Raw genomic sequence first — 12,594 nt, 5'->3', positions numbered from 1 at the left:
TGTTATTAATTTTTACTTTAATTGTTTTTATTAACTTACAACTTTATAGCCGACTTTAGCACCGTGTTGTTTTATGTAGCCTTTACATTGTTATTTCTATAATTATACTAATTGTTAATTGAAGTTCCTTTTTGTTCGTAATACTTTTACGTGTATAATAATTTGCCTTGATATTTGGTTCTTCTTGTACATTTTTAGTTCTTTACCTTGTCACTTGTCATACTTTTTTTATCTGAAGTACCTTTTTAATTGTAACCTTTTTTCAGCTTGTAAGCTAAATCTTTTAATTTGATACCATGTCAATCTAAGTACCTTGTGTAACTTTCATATATATATGTATGTATTTTATTACAATTTTATTACAAATACCATGTGAGCTGTGTTTGTGTGTTTGTGTGTGAGAGAGAGATGGCCATTGTTTGTGACAGAATTCCCTTGGGATGCAAGTTAAAAATGGCCCTCGCTGACCCACTGAGCTCATCATTTCCTTTTGTCTCTGAGAGCTGAAGAAAGCTTTACCTTCCTAACATCTCATGGGGCCACACAAACACCAACTCCACTCCGGATAAAACCTGCCTCGTGTTGCTGTGTGCTTGTGTGTGTCTGGTCCAGTGCTTGGCCTTAAAGACCCTCACATTTTCTTTTTACCATTTGGATATTGACAAATCTTAAGAAGAAGAAGCTCTCCTGCATTTTTATGCATTCTTGTGCAACCGGAGCATCGATAACACTTGGCAAATGCTCTTGGATCTTGTATTTGTGGTGTCTTCGATATCCAACCTGCTCATTTCACTGATGTCAGAAGGTTAACAGCTTTTCATGAGATCCTTCTTCCGATACCGGCCACTTCCCGAAGTGTGCCGTCTGAAATACAATTCCTTTGGAGGGTTTTTTCAGCTTTCAATAGGTTGAGATCACGGTCAGGGCAAACTGCAGACACGTTAAACCTTCTTTCCCCTGAATTTTACGGGTTGTTGTTTGTCTACAGGGACTAACTGTAGGCTATTTAATAAGTCTAGATTAGTCTAGTTTGCTGAACATCTTGTTGATTCTAACAAGATCTGATTAGCTAGTTAGTTATCGTGTTTTAATAATTTTAACATTTAGTAAAAAGTAAAAATTAAATATACTTAATTTTTATCTACTACATGATATATATATATATACATATATATATATATATATATACATATATATATATATATATATATGTATATATATATATATATATAATTCTTCAAAACTTATTTAGTGCCTATAAAAGCACAGTATTAATTAATAAAATAATAAAATAATCAGTTAATGAGATTAATGAAACCTCAGAGTACAAATCAATATTCTTTATTCCACATACATGTATTTTTCCTTTTTTTTTCTTTGAACTCTTTACAATCTAAATGATTCAACAACAAAATGAGAAACTACCACGACAAAACCCAAATTTTGTTAATTGGGGAAAGAAATAATAAAAAATAAGAGTAAAAAAATAAATCAGATGATTACATTGTGGATGAGGACATGGACTTTGTCATCAGGTTAGCATCAAGTTTAAAAGAAAGACGAAATTAGGACAGAAAACCTAGTCCATGTAAACCGCAAACGAACGATGCAGAAAAAAAAGTCGATCAAAAAGTCGTTACACCGAGTCGGCAGTTTTTTAGTTCCTAGATATCTAATAAATGGTCAGCTCAGTGTGTGTAATACACTGTCTTTACACTGAGGTGCAAATTTATTAGATAAACCAACATAGACAATAATAAAAAGACAACTCGGTGTACGTTTTTAAATTACTTCGAAATATCCACTTATTCACCTTTATTATGCAGTTTGAATTCAATGGGCTTTTTTTTTTTTTTAATTAATAACTTCTATATATTTTTAACATTTTTCGATATTATAAACAAATATAGCATTACTGTATAATTTGGGGTTAGATCAACAGCACACACATTTTTCGGGTTAACGCCACCCAAAGCCCTCTGTCCTTGGTTCGCAAACAGTTTCAGGAGAGAGTCGAGAGAGTCGTACGTTCTCCGACAGCAAAAGGAATGGCAAAATTGGCTGAGATTGCATCTTGTGAATATTGCAAGTAAAAGAAGGTGACTTACATGTTAACATACACATACATAATTAAGTATTACGTACATATATGTGGTGCAGTGGAGAGGGGAATCAGTTTTATGGTTCGTTACGCTGTAGAAGTGAGAAGGCCAAATTTTGCGAGCCAACAAATAAGGGTAATACTTGAATTTTACAAATCTGTTCTGTACACAATTTTTTTAAAAGTGTCTTTGAATGCATCCTCTTACTAAGAGGGATTCATATAAATTGAAAATAGTTCATTTCTGACACAATTTCACACATTTCTCTCCAATTAGAGTTCAGGAAAACATCCGCAAGGGTGTTGTGTCGAGGGCACGTGTACGTCCTGACATGGCCAGTCCCGTTAATGGGTCTGTGTGCATAAATTCCCACTGGCATCCTATTAAATCCACTCAAATCATTTTCATGTTAAAGCGTCGAGGTCCAGAGGTCTGTTCTGCTTCCTCGGGCGAAGCGCCATTGGACTTGGAGCGTGGCACATACTCTACATCAATGTTATTTTTGTGCTTTCCTTTCCCCCGACTCCATACAAACAGAAGCAGAAAACAGAACAGGACAACACCAAGGAATGTGAAACAACCCATGGCTGTAGAAACCAGGATGGTCTTTAGGTCCAGACCAAAGGTTGTGTTGGGGGAATTGGTGCTGTTGGCAGTAGTACTGTTAGGATCTATGTAGTACTGGGTCCTGTTAGCATAGAGCGAGCCCAGACTTTTGACGGCCAAGGACACCATGAGCGTGTCGTTTCCCGCGGTGTTGGAGGCCACACATACGTACACGCCACCATCTTGAAGCTCCACTGATTTGATATACAGCGAGCCATTGTTGTGCACCATTACTCTTCCATGACTCCTGTTGGTCAGATGTCTCCGGCGTGGTGTGACCCAGGAAATGGTGGGGCGAGGAGTCCCCTCGGCACTGCAGTGTAGCTGGGCAGGCTGCCCTTCCTCTACCGATACGAGCTGTGTCCGGTTCTCTCGTATTTTGGGCTTGGTGCAGGTGACATAGTAGGACAATAGAGTTTCCTTGACCTCCTTGAACGGGCGCCCACGGATTCCCTCAGGAGTGTTGCATTCAGGTTGCTCTTCTCCAAATGAGATAGAGTGCCGCTTCTGCAGCAGCCACATGAGCCGACAGTCACACACAAGAGGATTATTGTGGATGAGCAACACTTCTAGGGACTCTGGAGCATGGAACACACTCTTCTCCAAAGTGTCTAGTCTATTATGGGACACATCAAGAAGTCTAAGCCAACGTAGACCCTGAAAAGCATATGGCTCCACAGACACTAGCTGGGCCGCTGCTAATCTCAATTCACGGAGACGCACCAGGTCCTGCAGCAGACCTCCTTCCACGGTACGGATGTGGCTGTGGGACAGGTTCAGGTGCATAAGGTAAGGCATGTGGCGCAGGGCTTGGTAGGGAAATGTGGACAGGTTGGTGTTGGTGACAGAAAGTGTAGTGAGGTTGAGACCATGCAATGTGTTGCCTGGGAAAACATCCAGTGAAGGCCAGTTGTCGATCTCCAGGTGGCGCAAGCGGAATAGTTTCTTGAAGGAGTAAGGTTGGAGGGTACTGATGCTGAGGTAGCGCATATGCAAGCTCACCAGGTTGTGAAGGTGGGACAGGGCATCCGTCGGCACCATGGTCAGGTTACAGCGCTCCAGTGTTAGAGTCTCCAGTGAAATCAGGCCATTGAATGCTCGGTGTGAGATGTACACCAGCTCGTTGTCCCCTACATCTAATGACTTGAGATTATGCAAATCCTGGAACATATAATCGACCAGGATGACGATCTTATTGTCACTAATGTCGAGCGTTGTGAGGTTTGAAAGCCCAGAGAATACGCCCAGCGACAGAAGCTTGATGCGGTTGCTCTTCAAACTGAGCGAGTGTAAACTAGTGAGTAAGTTGAAAGCACCTGGTTCTACATATGCAATGATATTGCCACTTAGGTCCAACTCTTCGATGTGTGGGTAGACAGAGAAGTCATCTGGATTGATGGCCTGGATGCGGTTCTTGCTGAGGTCTAGGATACGTGTTTCAATGGGAATGCCATCTGGTATGGTCGGGTAACGTTTCCGATGGCAGACGACGGAGCGACTCTGGGCAGAGCACTCACACCGGGAAGGGCAGGCAAGGGCAGAGCCTAAGAAGACGGCCACCAGGGCCAGTCCCAGCAACGGCTGCCAGCAAGGTATAGCTGTGTGCAACATGACTCGACTCAGGCAGTCCACCATTCTGTCACGGCTCTACAGAAGGAGACAGAGAAGACAAATCAAATTTAGCTCACAGAAAATGCAATTCTGCACATCAGATAAAGAATAATATCAGGATTTTCTGCCAACCATCAAGAGCTTTGCCTCTACATGACTTTGTGCTAAACTGCTGGCTAATGAAATAAAGAAAACTGTTATCTCTATTACATCAAGGTCCCTTTGGTACATCTCCAGATGATTCTTCATACAATAAGATGTAAGCCTCTTGTATATCCACAGAGGACCAAGTTCATGTCAGACACGCAAACACAAACGAACAGCCTCGGATCTCGCCCGTGGGGTCACTCTGTGTGTACATGGTTTGAGTCATGTTTCTGCATGAATTCACAGCCACGAGTTTTTCTTTCTGTCTGCTTGGAATTCATGAAGATGGGAATAAGTTCACTCATCCATCGGCATGACTAGATCAGATTCCAATTCTTTCATCTGATAGAAAGACTATTTGGCTATTGGACACTCCAACAAGTAAAAACTACACAACTTTCCAGATCTCGGAATCTCTGTACTGTTTATACTACACACTGTTACCAATTGCGATGTGCTGTTTTGTGGATGTAGTTGGGTGTGTAAACTAAACGAAGGATTGCAGACAAGGATCGCGTATTTCACAATCTTTCACCATGTAGAAATCCCACATGAGTCATGCATTCTCATGGAAATAAACACACGCGCTGCCTATATGCCTGTCTGTGCTAGACGCAAGGGAAATAAGAGAAACGTGTCAATGAAGGATCAGTTGAGCAGCAAATATCATTCATTCATTCACTCATTCACTACCGCATATCCGAACTTCTCGTGTCACGGGGAGCCTGTGCCTATCTCAGGCATCATCGGGCATCGAGGCAGGATACACCCTGGACGGAGTGCCAACCCATCACAGGGCACACACACTCTCATTCACTCACACACACACACACACACACACACACACACACACACACACACACACACACACACAAAACGGACAATTTTCCAGAGGTGCCAATCAACCTACCATGCATGTCTTTGGACCGGGGGAGGAAACCGGAGTACCCGGAGGAAACTCCCGAGGCACGGGGAGAACATGCAAACTCCACACACCAGGCGGAGGTGGGAATCGAACCCCCAACTCTAGAGGTGTGAGGCGAACGTGTGCTAACCACTAAGCCACCGTGCACCCAGCAAAAATCATCTGTTCTGAAAAAAGATCTGGGGTTATAGTGTGTATCACTGGGATCACAAAGTTTGTTGTAATGATTTGGCTCCTATTCTAACAGATTGGGTAATAAACTGGATTCGGGGATCTGCTGCACATAACACAAAATAATTACATTTCCTTTCTTTGACTGTTTATTAGTGTCCAGGAAATCACGGCTTGAGTCATGTGGCATAAGTGTAACTAAGGACACGAAAAGGTGTGAGAGCTTGTAAGGCAACAATAAATTGATAAAAATAATTTTAGTCTCATGGCTTTAATTTTGATAAAGCTGCATTAAAAATGAAGCCATTTCTAAGTCAAACGCAGTCGAGTCTATCGCTCTGGAAATCGATCCCAAACTAAACTTCTCACAACAACACTTCATCCAGAAATCCACCCGAATGCTCGTACAAGAGGCGGAGCTTCTTAAACAGACAGGTGAAATGATTGACATGTTGACAGGTTGACAGGATAGATGGTGGTGCTTTTTTTTTTTCTTCCTCAGAGACCAGAGCTTCTCTCTTATTAAAGCTCCCACTGGAATGAGAGGAGAGCTTCCTAAAAAGTGTAATATTGGTGTACCTTTGAACATCCCACAAAATGAAGACAGATATTTTATATTTAATTATGAAATTTTAACAGAAACCGTAGGTGCAGTCGGGGGAATGAGGATAAAGGAGCTTCATATCGCTGAGGTTCCACAAACACACACACACACATAGTGCTGAATGGATTTTTCACTAGGTCTAATTTTCTTTATGCTGCAAAATAAAACTCGTTCCTTCAGAATCCAGATGGATGAAAACATAAAACCTTCAGCGGCGACTAATTTACTTCAACGTCAACGTGCCAAAGCTTCATCTGTGCTTTCTGTACTGGAGCTACAAAGCTAATTTTGCACGGTGCATTAAATCTGCATGGGTAAATCACAACACTGCAAGATGCTAGGTTAAATTTTCCAAAGTAAAATGCAGGACTTGTGGAGGAGCTGCTTATTTAACGATAATGGAAGGAGTCTCCAATGTCACTGTTTATAGTCACCATAACATAAGCTAAGTAACGTTCCAGAACATTACATGTAACTATAGGAGTGTTACCTGCACACACACACACACACACACACACACACACACACACACACACACACACACACACACACACACACACACAATCAGTTCCCTAAATCTATCCAGCAGTAAAGAAAAATCAGATAAAAATCCCAGAATTCACTAAACACATCTTGTTGTTGTTATAAAACACACGCACATACACCCACACACACCCACACACACCCACACACCCACACACACACACAATGCTGATGCAAATAGCATGCTAACAAGATTGTAAAAAAAGTAAGCTTTTCGACCAACAAAATTTAAAAAAATTACACTTGCAAATGTAACCTTTATGCTTTTTTATCTTAAAACGTGTGATGCGACATTACTGGCTGTGAGAGATCTTTGTGTGTGTGTGTGTGTGTGTGTGTGTGTGTGTGTGTGTGTGTGTGTGTGTGTGTGTGTGTGTGTGAGAGTGAGAGAGAGAGAGAGAGAGAGAGAGAGAGAGAGATCACAAATGATGAACACAATCCTTTTTTTTTTTTTTACATCAATCTGGCTTCAAGCTCCGCCTTCCAATCGCTACATAGCAACTGTTGCTATCTGCAGAGACCTCACGCAAGAGTTAAGTGCATATTTTACATATTAAAGTTTTAGACACATCTGGAATCAACAGCTGTTTTGGCTAACATGTTGTTTCCTCTCTGTTTTGAAAGTAAAAACGCTTTTAAACACTTTTAACCCGAAATGTATTTAGCTAATAATGTGAGAATGAGAAGAAAATATTCCTAATAATTACAAATAAAATGCAGAAGATTAAACTGAATACTCACTTCTCCCTTACTCAAGTAAACCTGCAGGAGTAAAATCCTTGACATTCAGATGCTCAACTGGACTTTTATTCAAGTTAAGAATTTAAATATCGAATCCGCCGAAGACAGACGTCATTGTTCCTCTTGCTAAAACCTTCCTAAATAATCATTCCAATAAATAACACTCCAATAATGCAGGATAAAATGTTTTAGATGCTTCTTAATTAACAATAATATTTTTATATTTCGGCTTTTAAAGTTCTCGATAAAAACTAGATGTCTGTTACCTTCTGCTCTGTACAGCTTTTACATAGCTTTCAGTGCAGTAAATTAACAGGTTACTTTTTATAACATTAACTTAAATTAGCAAATAGTTCAATTCTGTAAATTAGCTACAATTAGCAACTAGTTCACTCACTCGTTCATTCATGTTCTACCGCTTATCCGAACTACCTCGGGTCACGGGGAGCCTGTGCCTATCTCAGGCGTCATCGGGCATCGAGGCAGGATACACCCTGGACGGAGTGCCAACCCATCACAGGGCACACACACACTATCATTCACTCACACACACACACACACACACACACACACACACACACACACACACACACACACACTACGGACAATTTTCCAGAGATGCCAATCAACCTACCATGCATGTCTTTGGACCGGGGGAGGAAACCGGAGTACCCAGAGGAAACCCCCGAGGCACGGGGAGAACATGCAAACTCCACACACACAAGGTGGAGGTGGGAATCGAACCCTCGACCCTGGAGGTGTGAGGCGAACGTGTAACTACTAAGCCACCGTGCCCCCCCCCCCCCCTCCTGCAACTAGTTCAATGTTGTAAATTAGCTTATATTAGCTAGCTAGTTCTATTTTGTAAATTAACTTGCTGAAAAAATCTTGCTAGCTAGTTAAAGGTTGTTTTTGTGATTAAGCACAATTTTCAAATATGTTTATTGAACTTTAGCTACCCAGGAATCCATAAGCTAGATTTTTCTGAGTTATTAGTATATTTTTCTCTTGACTGATTAGCAAACAAACACTGGATCGGAGAGAAAAAGAACAAAACCGAGGCCGGTGATGAAACGAATGTTTATAGCCGCTATAAAGAAAACGAGAACAGGTTTAACTAACATGATGATGTAATGTTCCACAAGATTAAGGAGATAAAAACATGTCATTCAAAGCACATGAATTGTTTTAATTGTTGTTTTTTTGGAAACAATTGAACTCCAGGATGTTACCAAGTGGCGAGGCTTCAGCTTTCCACACATCCACTGATAATTTTCCCAAAGCAACACGACACGGCACGGCACGGCACGGCACGGCACGGCATTTTATTCTTTAAGTCTAATTGTGTTTAGAATTAGCAAACGCTCAGTAAGGATGAGATTTGTATTGATTTTTTTTTTAGCTGTGTACTTCAGGGTTTATTCGTATCTGTGTGAACAGCGTACAGCCTGGACGGAGAAACCTTTGGTCTATAGATATAAATGATAATAATGTGCAATAATCTTCAAGCAGAATAATCTTAGTTATGGTCTCAGATACACTCACACAGCTTCAGTCTATAAATATTTATCATTCCACCCCATTTAATAGAGCACGCCTCTTACCGTGGAATTAAAAGAGCAAATAAAAGAAGACAATAAACCGGCCATTTAAGAGATAGCCATTTTATTTTACAGTAGAATGTTTTACAGATTAGCCGCGGCTATCGTCCGGAGGGTCACGTGAATGGCTCGCCGTGTGGCTCGCCGATTTTTATTCTTTCTCTTTTTATTCTTTCTCAAGTGCAGAGAAAATGCACATCAGAGAAATTTCACGATTCAGAAGGTCTGGTGATTGTCTTGCCACGCTAGTGACGCTAGTGCGAGTGAGGTCATCTGGGTTCAAGAAAGTCCTTGCAGCAATATGCAGTAATCAGCACTAAAGCTTAAAATCAGAGCTTTTTTTCCTCACCAAACCTCCAGCTGTGACATTGTGGTGAGTCACATGATTATATGGGTCACAAAAAGTCAGGCTGCTAATCGTAAATACAGTGCAGGTTCTTTAATATCTACACTTTTATATACTAATGGGGCATTTTATTAGCTGTACATTATAGTATTATATGGTTGATGCTTTAAGTATGCAGTTATTGGCAGATGATCAATTACTTCTCCAACACACTGTTCCTCCAGCACACGGTTCCTCCAACACATGGTTCCTCCACCATATGGTTCCTTCAACAAATGGTTCCTCCACCGTATGGTTACTCCAACACAACCATCCTCTAACACACATTTCCTCTATCACATGGCTCCTCTAACACAAGTTTCCTCCAACAAACAGTTCCCTAAACAAATGGTTCCTTCAAAACATGGTTCCTCCAACACACAGTTACTCTAACAGAAGGTTCCTCCAACACACAGTTACTCTAAAAGAAGGTTCCTCCAACACACAGTTACTCTAACAGAAGGTTCCTCCAACACACAGTAACTCTAACAGAAGGCTCCTCCAACACACAGTTACTCTAACAGAAGGTTCCTCCAACACACAGTTACTCTAACAGAAGGTTCCTCCAACACACAGTTACTCTAACAGAAGGTTCCTCCAACACACAGTTACTCTAACAGAAGGTTTCTCCAACACATTGTTCCTCTAACACCAGCACATGGTTCTTTCAACATCAGTTCCTCCAACACACCGTTCCTCAAGCACAGAACTCTCCAGTTTACCCACAGGGCTCCTTCACACTGTGCTCTATGGATCGGTACCGAGTCGGTGAAGGCACCAGGTTGTGTGATATAAATGACGGCAGAAAAATGTGAGCTCAAATCCCGTCACTGTTTCACAACCAATCAGGTTTTGTAACCTTCACCAGCTTTAGACAAGAGCTTTTGGTGAATATTTCATCCAGTTATAAATCTCTGGTCTCATGCCCTTGTTCTTGAAAACAAGCACACAGATGGTTCAAAGCAAAGTTTTCTTTCTTTTTTTTTTTTTTTAGCCTCAGAGCGCTGGACCTCGATTCACCTTTAACTGTGAATCTGGTTATTCAGAGCACTGTGGTTAAGGGACTATAGTTGCCTGGTTACAAGCGTGGCCCTGTATTTTGCAAGTGTATTGATTGTAGCCATCTGTGAGAGGTTTTAGTGTGGAGTGCTTTGGATGATCATCAAATTCTTTTTTAGAACACATGAAAAAGTACAGAATGATTTATTTATTAAAAATAAAACATGCAACCTCATATTCATCACCGATCCTGTTCCCTGATCCACCTTCCTCCAAGGCTGCTTCATGACCACCTTGGAAGAGTTGAAATTTTAGCTTCTACACGATAAATAAAGAACAGAACAATGAGTTCCTTTTCTCCTTGCCTTTTTCACCTTCTCGAGCTGTTCGGGAAAACAAAATGCCATCGACTATCTAAACACTTCTAAAACTCCAGACGCAGGTCATGCTTATCCACCGAACTCTTAGGACGTCATGGAGCTCCTGACCCGGCTGGATTGTACGCTTTGTAGGTCAGAATAAAACGGAGCTTAGTGCTCTTCCCGGACCTCACTGCCATTTCCGCTCGGTCGGTGTTGGGCTTTAGATAACGAACGCAGCTGCTGTGCAATCAAGCACCGTAATCCGCTCAGTGAAACCGGAGAAACACCTAGCACCACACCAAGGTTCCCTGCTTTTGTTTGATGTTTCTGAGCACCATTGGAATATTTTTACACTCCCGGATATCTCGTGTTTACTCCACAATGAAGAAAAGTCGACCGGAGAGCTCTGAGATCCAGCTGCTACCGGACAGAATACAAATAAAAAAATAAATAATTATTTAGGCTAATGAGGTGGGATTAATCATGTGCAAATTACACAGTACAGAACACACTCGTCACTCGCTCACATCAGCATCACAGCTTCCAGATTCCAGCAACCAAATCTGATGTCATGACGTTCAGCAGAATAAAAATCAATCGCGTGAACACACGTGGAAATTTATAGCGCTGGGTTTGGCTTCTTGCTAACCGAGCGTTAAATAAATAGCCGACTAAAAAGGTCTCGGTTAGTCATGAAACTCATAATACCAGAGCTATGGTCTGGGACATAAAGAGAAATGAGGCAGATTTGATGTGTGTAAAGGTGCAGAGGCTTGAGGAGGCAGATACGCAAAGGAAGGGGTAGTAACTCGTAAACAGACTCATCTGTTCTCTACAAATGCCAGAATAAAATCCTTATCTCTCAAGCACTGACTCTGAAGGCCCAAGTGCTCATGTAAGCAGAAAGGCTTATGTACAGCTTATGTAGCCTTATACACCATCCGGTTACTTAAAGTATTAAATGTACAAAGTCGTTGGTTATGATGTTTAAACAAAAAGGTCACATAGGTGACATATATAACTGGTTTATACATGTAGCTGTTTAGGTCAGTTCCTTTTAAAGGCTTATAAGGGCTTATGTAGGGCTTATATAGGTCATTCATAGCTTTATGAAACCTTCCTAAGGTGATAAAGTTGTTGACATCGTTGCATGATTCAGTCAGTACATTACAATACAATTATTTATATCAAAGTTTACGTCATTACGTTGCGTATTAATTTCATCACGATGCAAATTATTGTCATGTGACTGAGTTATAACTGCTTATGATGCTTTATTTAAGGTGTCTGGAAGGGTTTATGAAGATGTTATGTAGGTTTATGACTTTGTCATTAGGGAAAGTGTTACGCAATCTAACAAGAAAAAATCTGTCACTTCACACAAGCGCTACTGTTGATATTCTATAAGTTTTTGTCCTTATGTAGACTTATGAACACTAATTAGTAAATGATTTACAATAATTTGCATTTAGGGTTATAGTAAAGGATTCACATGATGGATAAATGATACAAAAACTCACACAGCTGTCACATTTCCTGACTCTCTGCCTCTGGAGATGACCGTGATGAGCTTAAACACAGCTGTAAGGTCTGAAATATCCAGAACATCTGTACTGTGAGCACTTATAGAAGTCGTCTTAAAGCTCCGGGCACCTGTCAGGTCAGGTAAAAAACGTCTTTATTTAAAAGCCAAGCACACTATCTCTGCTTTCGCATCAGCATAATTACCAGGGAAAATTATTAAATCATCACTTTATTTTAATGAGCCTCATACCGGCTAATGGCGCCACCTCGAAG

At 40.9% G+C, this 12,594-nt stretch overlaps 1 protein-coding gene across 1 annotated transcript in view; it reads right to left on the bottom strand.

Moving 5' to 3' along the window:
- Positions 1 to 1,351: 1,351 nt before the first annotated feature.
- Positions 1,352 to 12,594, bottom strand: part of lingo2 (leucine rich repeat and Ig domain containing 2) — a 259,340-nt gene continuing 248,097 nt past the window's right edge. The window contains exon 5 of the mRNA XM_027162278.2: positions 1,352 to 4,355. Within this exon, the coding sequence (XP_027018079.1) occupies positions 2,496 to 4,343 (1,848 nt within the window). The 5' untranslated portion in view covers positions 4,344 to 4,355 and the 3' untranslated portion in view covers positions 1,352 to 2,495. The remainder of the gene's footprint in view (positions 4,356 to 12,594) is intronic.

The sequence above is a fragment of the Tachysurus fulvidraco genome, chromosome 17, assembly GCF_022655615.1.
Source record: "Tachysurus fulvidraco isolate hzauxx_2018 chromosome 17, HZAU_PFXX_2.0, whole genome shotgun sequence".
In the NCBI taxonomy this organism is placed as follows: domain Eukaryota; kingdom Metazoa; phylum Chordata; class Actinopteri; order Siluriformes; family Bagridae; genus Tachysurus; species Tachysurus fulvidraco.
The sequence above is the reverse complement of the archived record's forward strand: the minus strand, read 5'-3'. Positions and strand labels throughout refer to the sequence as shown.